Source organism: Triticum aestivum, chromosome 2A (genome assembly GCF_018294505.1).
Source record: "Triticum aestivum cultivar Chinese Spring chromosome 2A, IWGSC CS RefSeq v2.1, whole genome shotgun sequence".
In the NCBI taxonomy this organism is placed as follows: Eukaryota; Viridiplantae; Streptophyta; class Magnoliopsida; order Poales; family Poaceae; genus Triticum; species Triticum aestivum.
In genome coordinates, this window is record NC_057797.1 from 623,633,422 (window position 1) to 623,646,978 (window position 13,557).

General features: G+C 45.3%; 1 protein-coding gene across 1 annotated transcript; it reads right to left on the reverse strand.

Annotated features, from left to right (window-relative positions):
* Positions 1 to 2,985: 2,985 nt before the first annotated feature.
* On the reverse strand, positions 2,986 to 6,460 carry LOC123189855 (protein RETICULATA-RELATED 1, chloroplastic). Its single transcript, XM_044602360.1, has 8 exons — positions 5,981 to 6,460; positions 5,809 to 5,907; positions 5,482 to 5,702; positions 5,204 to 5,273; positions 5,005 to 5,084; positions 4,708 to 4,772; positions 3,547 to 3,742; positions 2,986 to 3,339 (listed from the first exon to the last, which is right to left on the reverse strand). Exons 1-7 carry the CDS (start codon positions 6,428 to 6,430, stop codon positions 3,549 to 3,551), a joined length of 1,179 nt encoding a protein of 392 aa, XP_044458295.1. The 5' UTR covers positions 6,431 to 6,460; the 3' UTR covers positions 2,986 to 3,339; positions 3,547 to 3,548.
* Positions 6,461 to 13,557: the final 7,097 nt, after the last annotated feature.

Here is a 13,557-nt window from a genome sequence, read left to right on the forward strand (position 1 = left end):
GTTTTCTCCTGTCGTAAAACCTAGCACTATTCGAACTATTCTTAGCATAGCGGTCTCATCAACATGGCCAATCCATCAATTAGACGTTAAAAATGTTTTTCTTCACGGCTCTCTTCATGAAACTGTATATTGTCAACAACCCTTAGGTTTTGAGGATTCTACATCTCCCAATCATGTTTGTCTTCTTCAAAAATCTCTCTGTGGCCTTAAACAAGCTCCCCGTGCATGGTTTCAACGCTTCTCTACCTTCCTTCAAACTATAGGTTTTTCTCCTTCTCGTTCAGACTATTCTCTTTTTGTTTATCATTCTAAAAGCCACGTTGCATATCTTCTTCTTTATGTAGATGATATTGTTCTTACAGCCTCTTCTACTAACTTTCTTCAACACATTATCTCACTTCTCCAGCACGAATTTTCCATGACTGATTTAGGTTCTCTCCATCATTTTTTGGGTATTGCTGTCACACGTGATCATAAGGGTCTTTTTCTTTCTCAACGTTAGTATTCTATTGAACTTTTAAACAAGGCCGGTATGTTAGATTTTCAACCCTCTCGCACACCTGTAGATACCAATTCTAAACTCTCCTCCGATGGTGAAACTTTTCTGATCCCACACTTTATCGTAGTTTAACTGGTGCTCTTCAGTATCTCACACTTACTCGTCCTGAACTATCCTATGTTGTACAACAAGCCTGTCTTTTTATGCATGATCCTCGTGTCCCACATTATAATCATGTCAAACAAATCCTTCGTATGTCAAAGGAACTCTCGATCACGGTCTCCACATAAATTCATCTTCACCTGCATCATTGACAGCTTATTCGTATGTTGACTGGGCTGGTTGTCCAGACACTCGTCGATCCACTTCAGGATACTGTGTTTATCTTGGTAACAATCTTATTTCTTGGTCCTCGAAGCGCCAGCTTACGGTCTCTCGTTCGTCGGTTGAGGCAGAGTACAGGGCTGTTGCACATGCAGTTGCGGAGACAGTTTGGTTGCGCCAATTACTTGAGGAACTTCATCAACCTCTTCATCAGGCCACGGTGGTTTACTGTGATAATATTTCTGCAGTCTATATGTCAGGCAATCCAGTGCAGCATCGACGCACCAAGCATATTGAGATCGACATTCACTTTGTTCGTGAGAAAGTTGCTTTGGGACAAATCCGTGTTCTTCATGTTCCTACCACGGCACAGTTCGCCGATATCTTCACCAAGGGGCTTGCAACCGCGCCATTTACAGATATTCGATCCAGTCTCAACGTCATCGAGCCTCCCGTTGACACTGCGGGGGGATGTTAGAGTATACGAGTAGGACTCGTATTAGACTTGTACTCCAAGTTGGTTTAGCCTAGGTCGGTTATCCTATGCACTATATAAACATTGTAATCCGGCTGTATCCAATCAAGCAATATACGAGTTTACACAACTTTACATTGTTTGTAGCAATGAATTCTGATTTGAAGTATATATACGAGCAGTATGTTGTGTCCTCCGATGATAGTCGGACGAGGAGTACTCCGATCAGACGGCGATGATGTAGACAGTCCTTGAAGACGTGGAGCGTGTGAAGGAGCATATTCTCAATTTCAAAGGCTCGGTCAAGGGTCATCGCATGCTCAACCGCAACAGGGCGTGCGGGCATTTGACACTGATGGCCGACTACTTTGCCCCCGATGCACTCTTCGGTGACCATTTTTGCCGGCCTTTTTTGAATGCGCAAGACCATCTTCAATCGTTTGTACCATGGCGTCTGGTCCTATGATGATTACTTCATTCTGAAGGACGCCGTGGGAACGATTGGCTTCTCTGGTTACCAGAAGTGCAGGCCCGCACTCCGGATGCTTGCATATGGCACGCCCGCTGATTCGTGGGACGAGTACCTATGGATGTGTGAGAGCACATGCGGAGATGCCATGGCCAGGTTTGCAACTACCGTGGTCGAGGTGTTCGGACCTCAGTACCTGAGAGAACTAACTGTGGCAGACACCGAGTGGCTCCTGGCATTCTTAGAAGCAAAAGGGTGGCCAGGTTTGTTTGGATCTCTTAACTGCATGCATTGAAAATGGAAGAACTGCCCGAAGGCTTTACAAGGCCAATACCAGGGTCAAGTCAAGAAGCCCACCATCATTCTTGAAGCAGTTGCATCACAAAATCTTTGGATTTGGCACGCTTATTTTGGCATGCCTGGGTCTCACAATGAATCAATGTGCTGCAATAATCGTCGTTGTTTGCGAGGCTGACTGAAGGAAAAGCTCCTCCATTAGGCTACCTTTGTCAGCACCATCTCAAACCCAGTTGGTCAGAAAAAGGCTCGCTTTGCCCAAAGACAAGAAGCAACTATAAAGGATGTCGAGAGGGTATTTGGAGTTCTTCAGGCCCATTTTGCAGTTGGTCGTGGACCTACAAAACAATGGGATCCGGAGACCTTGTGAGAGATGATGACATGTTGTGTGATCATGCACAACTTGATCGTCGAGGATGAGGGTGACGATGCCACCGCAGCTCTTGAATTTAAGAACATGGGTGATCTTATCCAACTTTCAAATCAGAATCCGGCCACATTTGATGAGTTTATTTAAATGCATCAACAAATTCGGCATAAACAAACTCACAAGCAGCTCAAAGAGGATCTAATTGAGCATCAATGAACGATGAAAAGTGACAACAATATTGGGATGTAAAATATTTTTTTTTAATTTTGACTTGTGCTGCATGTGGCTATTTGAACTTCTGTGCCCTTTACATGCGGCTACTTGATTGTGCGGACTAGGAGAAAAAATTCGAAAGGCCGAATGTATACGGGTATGGTTAGATGACTGTCTCTCGCAAACGTGTCCGCATACTAGCCTCTATCCACGGACGAATGCGGGAGGTTTTTTGCGGGTTTCCGTTGGAGACGCCCTTACTATCATACGATGAATCAGTCACGCCATTTTCGGCAGATGTACTTCCTTCATTATCCAGTGAGCCAGCGAGGTTTAAGTTGATGCCCGCAAAAAAAATTCTCCAGTTTTTTCCCAATATAATAGGCACCCTTCCTACTTCCGACACCATTATTTTGGGTAGTCAAGTCACATCACATTACTCATGTGATTAAACTAAACGACGCGCTAGACACGTTACACTAGTGTTTGACTTGGTACAGAAATGAAATAATTGAAAAGATACTGTTCATAGCTCATGTCTGACGACCTTGCAAGCTTGCAATATCATCTGCTTCTTCGCTTTTCTTTTCTCCAGAGTGATCGAATTTCACCACAGGGCTGCAGCTTGCCTCTCAGCAAAGGTGGAAAAACTGACAACGAAGCTTGTATGGATCTCTTGCTTGAATTCCTCCCTGAAGAATACCGCAAAATTTGATGTTTTCTTAGGGTCCGCAAGAATTATTTACAAAAATGGAATGATTAGACATCCTTCCAAATGATGCAAGATAACTCACCTGGAAGCATTTGATGTTCAACGAATAGGTGTACAAAACTGATTTTCCATGACATACTATTGGTGAGAAGATGACAAGATGAACAACTAAAACAGGATCACTCACCATTACTGGACACCACTCCATCGAGCCCAGTCGATAAACTGCATACCACCATAGATGTTATTGGCAAAGCGAACACCAACGGTGAAAGCCAATGCAACAAGAGGGGCACCCTTTGCAACTGGTGATGCCTCAACTACTCGCTCCAGACCATTGATGATCTGATAGCGTGTATTAGATGATACAGCAAGGAATACACCTACATGTTAACATTGATTGTCAGTTCAGGAATGGAACATAGAAATGTTATGTGCTACTACTAGTATGGGGTATAAATCAGGAAGCCCACTGCAGAAAAAAATGACATAAATAATAAGAAATGACATGAATCAGGAGTAGCAAGTAAAGAAATCAATTTATATATCAACTGTCGGAGAATGTCTGAATTAACATAGTTAGAGAAATGTTCAAGAAATTTTAGTGAAACTAAGCGAAACTGACATTAAACATTAAAGTATGCTCATATCATATGGAAAGTACACAGGAGCTCCTGGGTGCTCCACACCCCTATACGAATATTAAAGGTAAAAAATACCAAAAAAATCAAAAAAAAATCTGAAATTTGGGGATATCAAACCTGGGTTCTCAATCTACTCCCGTGTGAAATTTAGTGAAGAAGTACCAGGAAACATATCCGTGGCGAAGGAAATACTTGCCGAAAAAAAATCCATCCAAACAGTTTTTTTCTATACATAGGAATTTTTAGTCTTTTTTGCCACAAATATGTTTCCTAGTATTTTTTCACGAAATTTCACACGGGAGTAGATCGGGAACCCAGGTTTAAAAAGAAAAAAGAAAAGGCAACCTGGTGCATGTAGCTCCCGCTTGCGCAGGGTCCCGAGAAGGGTCCGACAACTTTGGGTCTATTGTATGCAGCCTTTTCCTACAATTCTGTAAGAGGCTGTTTCCAGGATCGGGAACTCAGGTTTGATATCCCAAAAACTCAGATTTTTTTTCAAATTTCTCGGTATTTTTTTGAATTTAATGTTCGTATAGGGGTGTGGAGGACCCGGGTGCTATAAATCCGCCTCCCATATCATATGTCTATCTGTCTCAGCTGTTAGATATCGCTTTAGTGGACATCAAATCCACATTTGCAATTACTGAACATGTGGTCAAAGTAAAATAAGTAGTAAAATGAAAAAAAATACACAATATACATACCCCAAAGAGCAGCACTTTTAATAAGTGGTGGAACAGGAATATCTTCATCTGTTTTTTTGACACTCCTGAAAAATGAACAGAACCAAGCAAAATCACACAAGTCAAGAAAAGAGAAACATCCCCCTCAAAAAAAAAGAAAAAAAGAAAAGAGAAACATAATTTAAGAATAATATTCATCGGCAATACTGAGGTAGTGAACAAACAACAAAGAAATCCTGCAGAAAGACCTTACAAAAGGATAGTATAATGGGAGAAAAAATTATTATGTATCAAAAGCACAAAAGGCACATGCATTACCTCTTGGCATTCATTATCATATTGCAAATTCCCTGACCGATAATACCACAGACAAATCCAACTGAGCCATACAAAACACCCTAGGATAAAAACAACCCGATTCAAACAACGTAATGGTGCTCCAGCAATTCAAAACAGAATATTGGATAATGATGCTACATTCAGAGTGAATACTTTTGATGTAAGATTCATTCATTACCTTATAGAAGTACGTCCCAATTCTTTGTTGGACTGTAAATCTGCAGCCTGGCCTTTCAGCTTCAAAAACACTGCAGGTAAGAGGCCATAAAATAAGCATGTCGGACTGGGAAAAAAATTGTATTGAGAAGAATACACAGAATCCATCCACACTATCTCGTTCCATTTCTTGGATAGAATCTGATGGTCATGACAAATGAAACTACAAACTGGGCACCTTATTTTACTTCTCATATTATCTATCCACTGTGGTGGGAACTTAGTCAAATATGATTTCACCTGCTTGGCAAAGCTCCAGCCATTCGGTTGAACCTCCCCAACAGCCCCGTTGACGAAGACGCCTTTCCCAATCTAACATATGGAGCCAACATCCCAACTAGGGCGATATCAACAACAATCCCGATCAAAATGTCAGCAGCATATAACTCAAACTCTGCCCAAAAATCCTCCCCCCTCTTCTGCACCTCCGCAAGTGTTGCACAGCAGGAGTCGATCACAACCTGCATTCAGTCCGAAACCCCAACTTCAAAATAGCATAGGTCTGAAATATAAAAACATCAGTTCTGAGTTCTGATACAAAAATAGTCAACGATGAATCGCACATACCTCGATGCCAACTTTGAAGAGAAACGACGGATCGGCGAGCATTCTGTTGCGGAGCACTGAGAAGGCCCGGATCATCGCGGCGAGTGGCCACGGTGCGGCCTGCGGAGATGGAAAGAGGTGAGGAAACCGCCGGATTTATGCCTCAGGAATAGAAGTGTGCAATTCGGTATACCTGCAAATCGAAGTATCGGAGCAAAATCACTTCCCGGATGCCGGCGTCCCTGGCCGCTTCAATCATGTCGGCCGGGAGCTTGACGCCGCGGGCGGCCGCGAGGCGCGCCACCTCGCTGAAGCCGAGCAGCGGCCCGAACTCGGCCTCCTCGTAGTCGTCGTCGCCGCCGTCGCCATCGTTTCCACCTCCATCTTTTCCTCCGTTTCCTCCCGAGTCGTCCCCACGGTTCCCGGCACCCGATCCGTCGCCGGTGGCGGCGTGAGGGGCGTGCGGCCCAGAGCAGGAGAGCGGCTGAGGTTTGGCGAAACGGGGGAATAGTCTGACGGAAAGGTGAAGAGGTTTTGGATCGTGAAAGGGTTTGGAAGGAGGACAGCCGGGGGAGGAGGAGATCGCGGCGGCGGCGGCGGCGGAGGAAGCGAGGGAGGAGAGGGAAACAGAGGCGGAGGCCATGACGATGAATTGGGGGCTAAGGGTTTTAAGTTATTTTCCCTCTTTGTTCAGGTTTAAGGAATTGGTCAGAAGTGCTAAATTCAGTTAAATTCGAGTACAAAAGGTTGTCTTTTTTTGCAGGAAAAATGGAGTTTATTCGAAGTTTAAAGAGTTACAATCAAGACGCACAATTTTCTCAAGGACTACGGTTAAGCCACACCGTAATAGTATACTCTGTAATTTACCAGTAAATCTATCAATTTGTCTTGTTCCTTTCGTATCTTCAGCAAAATAAATTCCCTATCACACATCAAGACCTCTGAAACTAGCTGGCCATTGCTATTTATGATAGACATTGGGATTTCCTGAAGAGTGACAAAGCAGTGTAGTAGCTAAAAGTATTTTCATGAGTAAAGAACCAATGTTTATCGAACCAATAGAAGACGTCACCCATATAAAATAAACGATACGTGCACACACACACAAACCAACCTTTGCACCCAACGACAACAAAGGGTTCGTCAATTCCTTCGTTCTCGCCAATTACAAGGATTAAATCTTATAGTGATAAATGTATAAAATAAAAATAAAATAAAAACAACGAGGAAATGTTTTTAGGGTTTTAGTAAGTATGAAGTGAATTGACCCGACATCTCTCTCGTAAGCATAGTACGGTAGGTAAATAAATTACTATTGAGCAATTGATAGAATAGCGCACAGTTATGATGGTTCTTCATGGCATGATCAATATATAGCCTTTACGTCCGAGACAAATAGACTGAAATCCATCTGCATCTACTATTATTACTCCACTTATCGACCGCTATCCGGCTGTTGGAATATTAGGCAAGTTCATGATCAATTCCAGTAAATAATTCATGACTAAGACAGAAACTAGCATGCAACAATCTAGCAAACTAGAAGAGCATCAAATCACGTACAACAGCATCGCCCAGAAAATAGCAACTTCGGAGAGGGACATGAACAAATTACGATTGACGTATTGTTCGGTAGTTGCAGCAGGAGCGACGGTGTTGCTGGCGATGTTGGCGGCGATCTGTTGTTGACGACGATGAGTAGCACCGCCTGACTTAGATGGAAGACGACCCGTGATGACGAAGTTGAGTAGTCGCGCAGAGCGCTTTCCAAAAACCTAATTCGTCCTCTCCCGGTGCAAGATCGCAAAGATGAACGGTTCCGAAGACCCGCTTCCCGCACACCGATGCATGTCGGCGTTCGGAATAGAGTAGACTACGGTGGCAGCGCAAGTTGTGAGACGAGGCAAAACCCTAGATACTTTCGGTATGTCTATGGCCGTGGCAGTAGCAGTATATATATTAGGACCCAAGGCGGTATTGTGTCGCGATCATAATCCCAAACCAATTTGATTTCTAAGTCGTATACTTACCGGACAAGAAATCATTAACTTGTCTACCAAGACATAAAAAAACGACAAAAGGAAGTTGCGCTCATGCAAGGCAATGGACCGGATTTCGGTGGACCATTCACGCGCATGTCGCACGTACGCCACGCCACGGCCCGGCCAGGCGAGGCGAGTGAGCGCGCGCGCGTGGTCTTCCCTTTCTCTTCTCAACACACCACTTAGAGTGGTGGAGAGAACTGATACGTCTTCAACGTATGTATAATTTTTTATTGTTCCATGCTTGGTCCCGCAAAAAAATTTATCTATTTTGGATGTTTTATATGTATTAATATGCTATTTTATATGATTTTTGGGACTAACCTGTTAACCTAGGGCCCAATGCCAGTTTCTGTTTTTTCCCTTGTTTTAGAGTTTCGCCGAAAAGGAATACCAAATGGAGTCCAAATGAAATGAAATTTTTGCGATGATTTTTTTGGACCAGAAGACATCTAGAGGACTTGGAGTGCAAGTCAGAGAAGCCACGAGGCGGCCACGCGGTTGGAGGGTGCGCCCCCACCCTTGTGGGCCCCTCGTGACTCCACCGACCTATTTCTTCCGCCTATATATTCTCAAATACCCCAAAGCCTTCCGATGGAGCCACGAAACAATTTTTCCACCGCCGCAACCTTCTGTACCCGTGAGATTCCATCTAGGGGCCTTTTTCGGCGTCCTGCTGGAGGGGGATTCGATCACAGGGGGCTTCTACATCAACACCATTACCTCTCCGATGAAGTGTGAGTAGTTTACCACAGACCTACGGGTCCATAGCTAGTAGCTAGATCGCTTCTTCTCTCTATTTGATTCTCAATACAAAGTTCTCCTCGGTGTTCTTGGAGATCTATTCATTGTAATACTTTTTTGCGGTGTGTTTGCCGATGAATTGTGGATTTATGATTAGCTTATATATGAATATTATTTGAATCTCCTCTGGATTCTTATATGCATGATTTGGTATCTTTGCAAGTCTCTTCGAACTATTGGTTTGGTTTGGCCAACTAGATTGGTTTTTCTTGCAATGGGAGAAGTGCTTAGCTTTGGGTTCAATCTTGCAGTACTCGATCCTAGTGACAGAAAGGGAACCGACACGTATTGTATTGTTGCCATCAAGGATAACAAGATGGGGTTTTCATCATATTGCTTGAGTTAATCCCGCTACATCATGTCATCTTACATAATGCGTTACTCTGTTCTTATGAACTTAATACTCTAGATGCAGGCAGGAGTCGGTCGATGTGTGGAGTAATAGTAGTAGATGCATAATCGTTTCGGTCTACTTGATACGGACGTGATGCCTATATTCATGATCATTGCCTTAGATATCGTCATAACTTTGCGCTTTTCTATCAATTGCTCGGCAGTAATTTATTCACCCATCGTAATATTTTCTATCTTGAGAGAGGCCTCTAGTGAAACCTATGGCCCCTGGGTCTATTTTCCATCATATAAGTTCCCAGTCTACAATTTTAGTCTCCTATTTACTTTCTTTGCAATCTTTTACTTTCCGTTCCATAAACCAAAAATACCAAAAAATATTACTTTACCGATTATCCATCTATATCAGATCTCACTTTGCGAATAACTGTGAAGGGATTGACAACCCCTTTGTCGCGTTGGGTGCAAGTTGGTGTTTGTTTGTGCAGGTATTCGGTGGCTTGTTGCGTTGTCTCCTACTGGATTGATACCTTGGTTCTCAAAAGCTGAGGGAAATATTTACTCTACTTTGCTGCATCACCCTTTCCTCTTCAAGGGAAAAACCAAAGCAAGCTCAAGAGGTAGCAAGAAGGATTTCTGGCGCCGTTGCCGGGGAAATTTATGCCAAGTCAAGTCAAGATTTGTCTCCCGTCAACTTGCCAATTTCTGGCGCTGTTGCCGGGGAGATCTACGCCAAGTCAAGACATATGAAGTACCCATCATAAACTCTCATCTCCGGCATTACATTATTCGTCATTCGCCTCTCGTTTTCCTCTCCCCCACTTCTAAGATGATTTTCGAAAAGATTTTCCCTTTTCTTCGCCCTTCTTCCGTTCGTCCTTCTGTTTGCTCGTGTTACCATGTGCCTTCTATTTGCTTGCATCTTTGCTTGCTAAAATCTATTGATATGGATCCTCATCCACTTGCTAATCTTTTTAAAATATCCAATTATGATGAACCAATTGCTAGTGAGTTGAGTGCACTAGATTATCTTTATGAGGTTTTGCTTGAAATTCGTGAATCTGAAAATTGTGATGAAGTGTTGAAAGAAGAAATTTATGAAGTGATTCACGATAGCTCCTTGAACGAAAAGCATGATAGGAATGATATTATTATAAGTTTTATTAATGTCATATGTGTTAACGATATGCAAAACCCTAAGCTAAAGGAAATATGCCCTAGAGGCAATAATAAAGTTGTTATTTTATATTTCCTTATATCATGATAAATGTTTATTATTCATGCTAGAATTGTATTAACCGGAAACCTTATACATTTGTGGATACATAGGCAAAACATCATGTCCCAAGTAAGCCTCTACTAGACTAGCTCGTTAATCAAAGATGGTTAAGTTTCCTAACCATAGACATGTGTTGTCGTTTGATGAACGGGTGTCGGTGTCAAAACCGGCGGATCTCGAGTAGGGGGTCCCGAACTGTGCGTCTAGGCCGGATGGTAACAGGAGGCACGGGACACGAAGTTTTACCCAGGTTCGGGCCCTCTTGATGGAGGTAAAACCCTACGTCCTGCTTGATTAATATTGAAGATATGGGTATTACAAGAGTAAATCTACCACGAGATCAGAGAGGCTAAACCCTAGAAGCTAGCCTATGGTATGATTGTATGTTGTGATTGCTGTCCTACGGACTAAAACCCTTTGGTTTATATAGACACCGGAGAGGGTTAGGGTTACACAAGGTTGGTTACAAAAGAGGAGATATCCATATACGTATTGCCTAGCTTGCCTTCCACGCCAAGTAGAGTCCCATCCAGACACGAGACGAAGTCTTCAATCTTTTATCTTCATAGTCTAACAGTCCGGCCAATCGATGTAGTCCGGCTGTCCGGAGACCCCCTAATCCAGGACTCCCATAGTAGCCCCTGAACCAGGCTTCAATGACGATGAGTCCAGCGCGCAGTATTGTCTTCGGCATTGCAAGGCAGGTTCCCTCTCCGAATACATGACAGAAGAAGTTGAATACGAGGATAGTGTCCGACCCTGCAAAATAAGTTCCACATTTCACCATAGAGAGAATAATGTTCTCGCAGGTCTAATCCGCTAGCTTGTTTTGGCAACATGACGTCACGTCATGGTCCGGTGATTATTCGAACCGTTTCTTTTAACCAGCTCCACACATAACGCGAGGCGGATTCTTGACACGTCTTGCCGAAGGGAGATCGTGTTCCCTTAATTATGGGATTCTCATTAATGCGGTTCGTGGGTAACCCAACCGTGTCTAGGACTCCTAGATTATAGGTAAGTCCTAAACGGCTACGGAGAGGACGCTTGATATTCACCCTCTTTATAAGGGGACAAGGTTTTCGCTTTTTCCCTCCCGTGCTCAATCAAACCCTTTCCCCGCCTCGAGTTCCAACACCCAAAGCCCAGGTCAGGTGCTCCGGATCTTCAACCATGTCCGGATCCAGCCTTCAAGGCCGATGGACGCCCTCCTCCGTTATGGAAGAGGACATTAAGAAGTTGAGGGAGGCCAGATATCTGACCGCCGAGGTTTCGCATCGGCTGCCTGCTCGAGGGCAGGTCGTCCCTACTCCCAAACCCAACGAGAATGTTATGTTCGTCTCCCACTTCCTCCGAGGTCTAGGCCTCACTCTGGATCCTTTCGTCAGGGGCTTGATGTTCTATTACGGGTTAGATTTCCACGATCTAGCCCTGGACTCCTTTCTCCACATCATGACATTTATTCTCGTGTGTGAGGCCTTCCTCCGCGTTACCCCTCACTTTGGCCTGTGGCTAAAGACCTTTGAAGTAAAGCCGAAGATGATCGAGGGGCAACAAGTAGCATGCGGAGGTGCATCAATAGGCAAGATGGCAGGAGCTCCATGACCGAGAGGTTCCTTTCCAGAGGTGCCCGAATTATGGCAACGGGAGTGGTTTTATGTCACGGCTCCCAGAAGTGCCAAGTGGGCGGCTGCCCGCGCTTTCCGCTCGGGCCCCCCACCACAACTGATGTCATGGATTAGCAGGGGTCTGAGCTGGGGTCCAGCCAAGGATGTGCCTATACTGCAAAGCCGCATCCGAGATCTCTTCGAGGGAGATTTCAATTTGGTTGCGGTAATACAAGTTATGCTGGTTCGCCAAGTCCAGCCTTGCAAACGTCGGCCCCTGCGCTTGTGGGAGTTCAACCCAGAGGGACCACGTGCCATTCAAAGTTTCCTCGGCCTGACGCACGAGGAGATGTACAAGTCATTCTTCGGACCTCACGTGGAATGCCCGGATATCACCGAGGACGTGGGCCTGAGCAGTAACCGCGCCGCCGAACAAGTAAGAAATCCTCTAGCCGAAAACACTATCTTTTATTCGAGGTTATTTTTGAGAGTTTGCCTTTTGACCAGGACTGGCTAACGAAGGCGAAGATGATTCGGTGTTTGGCCCCCCTCCCTGAGGGTTTGGAAAATCCGGTATTGGAGAAGATGCTCGAGGTCGCACCTTGCCCGAAGCCCTTGAAGGAAGATACCGAGGGGGATAATACGGGCGAACGCGGGCCCCCATCGCTACCCGCTCCGACCAAGGGAACGAGCGTTTCCATGAAGGAGGACGACCGGGGGAGGAAAAGGACTGCTTCCGAGGATCCGGAAGCCGAAGCCTCCAAACGGGAGAAGAAGTCTCCCACAGAGGGTCCTGCCTCGGGGGGTGCTTTTGCCGCACAAAGTCCACGACGGGATCAGCCCTCCAACGAGTCGTAAGTGATCCAAAATATTTTAATAGTAAGAGTATGCTATCTTTTTCCTCTGAGAAAACAACCACTGCATATATCTTGCAGTTCGGGCCTCAGCCCCTCTCAAATGAGTTCGTCTTCGGGGGATCTTCTTCCGGAGATGATGGAGAGCGAAACGCCTCCCTCGGACTCCTCCGCTCCAGAAGCGGGCGACCCCGAAGTGTCATCGTGGAGGGCCTCTCCGGATCCGGTGAGGCCAGAAGATAGTCCCGTAGACCCCAGAAGTCCCCAGCGTTCGGCTCCCGAAGAGAGCATACGAAAGAGTCCGGCACCGCCTGGTGTGCGGTCGGACGTTCTGAGGGAGTTGGTGGGGTGAGCGACCATCTCAGAAGAGCACCATATGTTGATGGGTACGGTGATGGAGAGAATCTCGTCCGCTGAAAGCGGATTACATGAAGCCTTTATGAGTCTACTGACAGGCTTTGAGGTATGTGAGATAATACCTAAAATCTAAAAAGTGGCCGTGCGCTAAACAGACAGAACGAGCGGCCGAACGGGAGCCGCTCCATCTCGTCCCGATCAACGCCGCATGGTGTCCAGGTGTCCCCTGGTCGGGAGGTGGGGCCGCGCCGCTCAGACCCGCGTGTGGACCAGTCGCCTGGTCCGATTGCGCCGCGCCGCGCGAGATAAATCGTCCGTGGGACCCACATGTCATCGAGGATTAGGCAATTCTCCAGCGTTTTAGCCGTCGTGCATAGTGGACGGCAGTTTCGAATTTCCTGCCATTACCCCGTCCACCCCCACCTCTCGCCGCCCATTCCTCCACTTTCCCCCTTTGCTTTCGCCGTTGGTTGGTG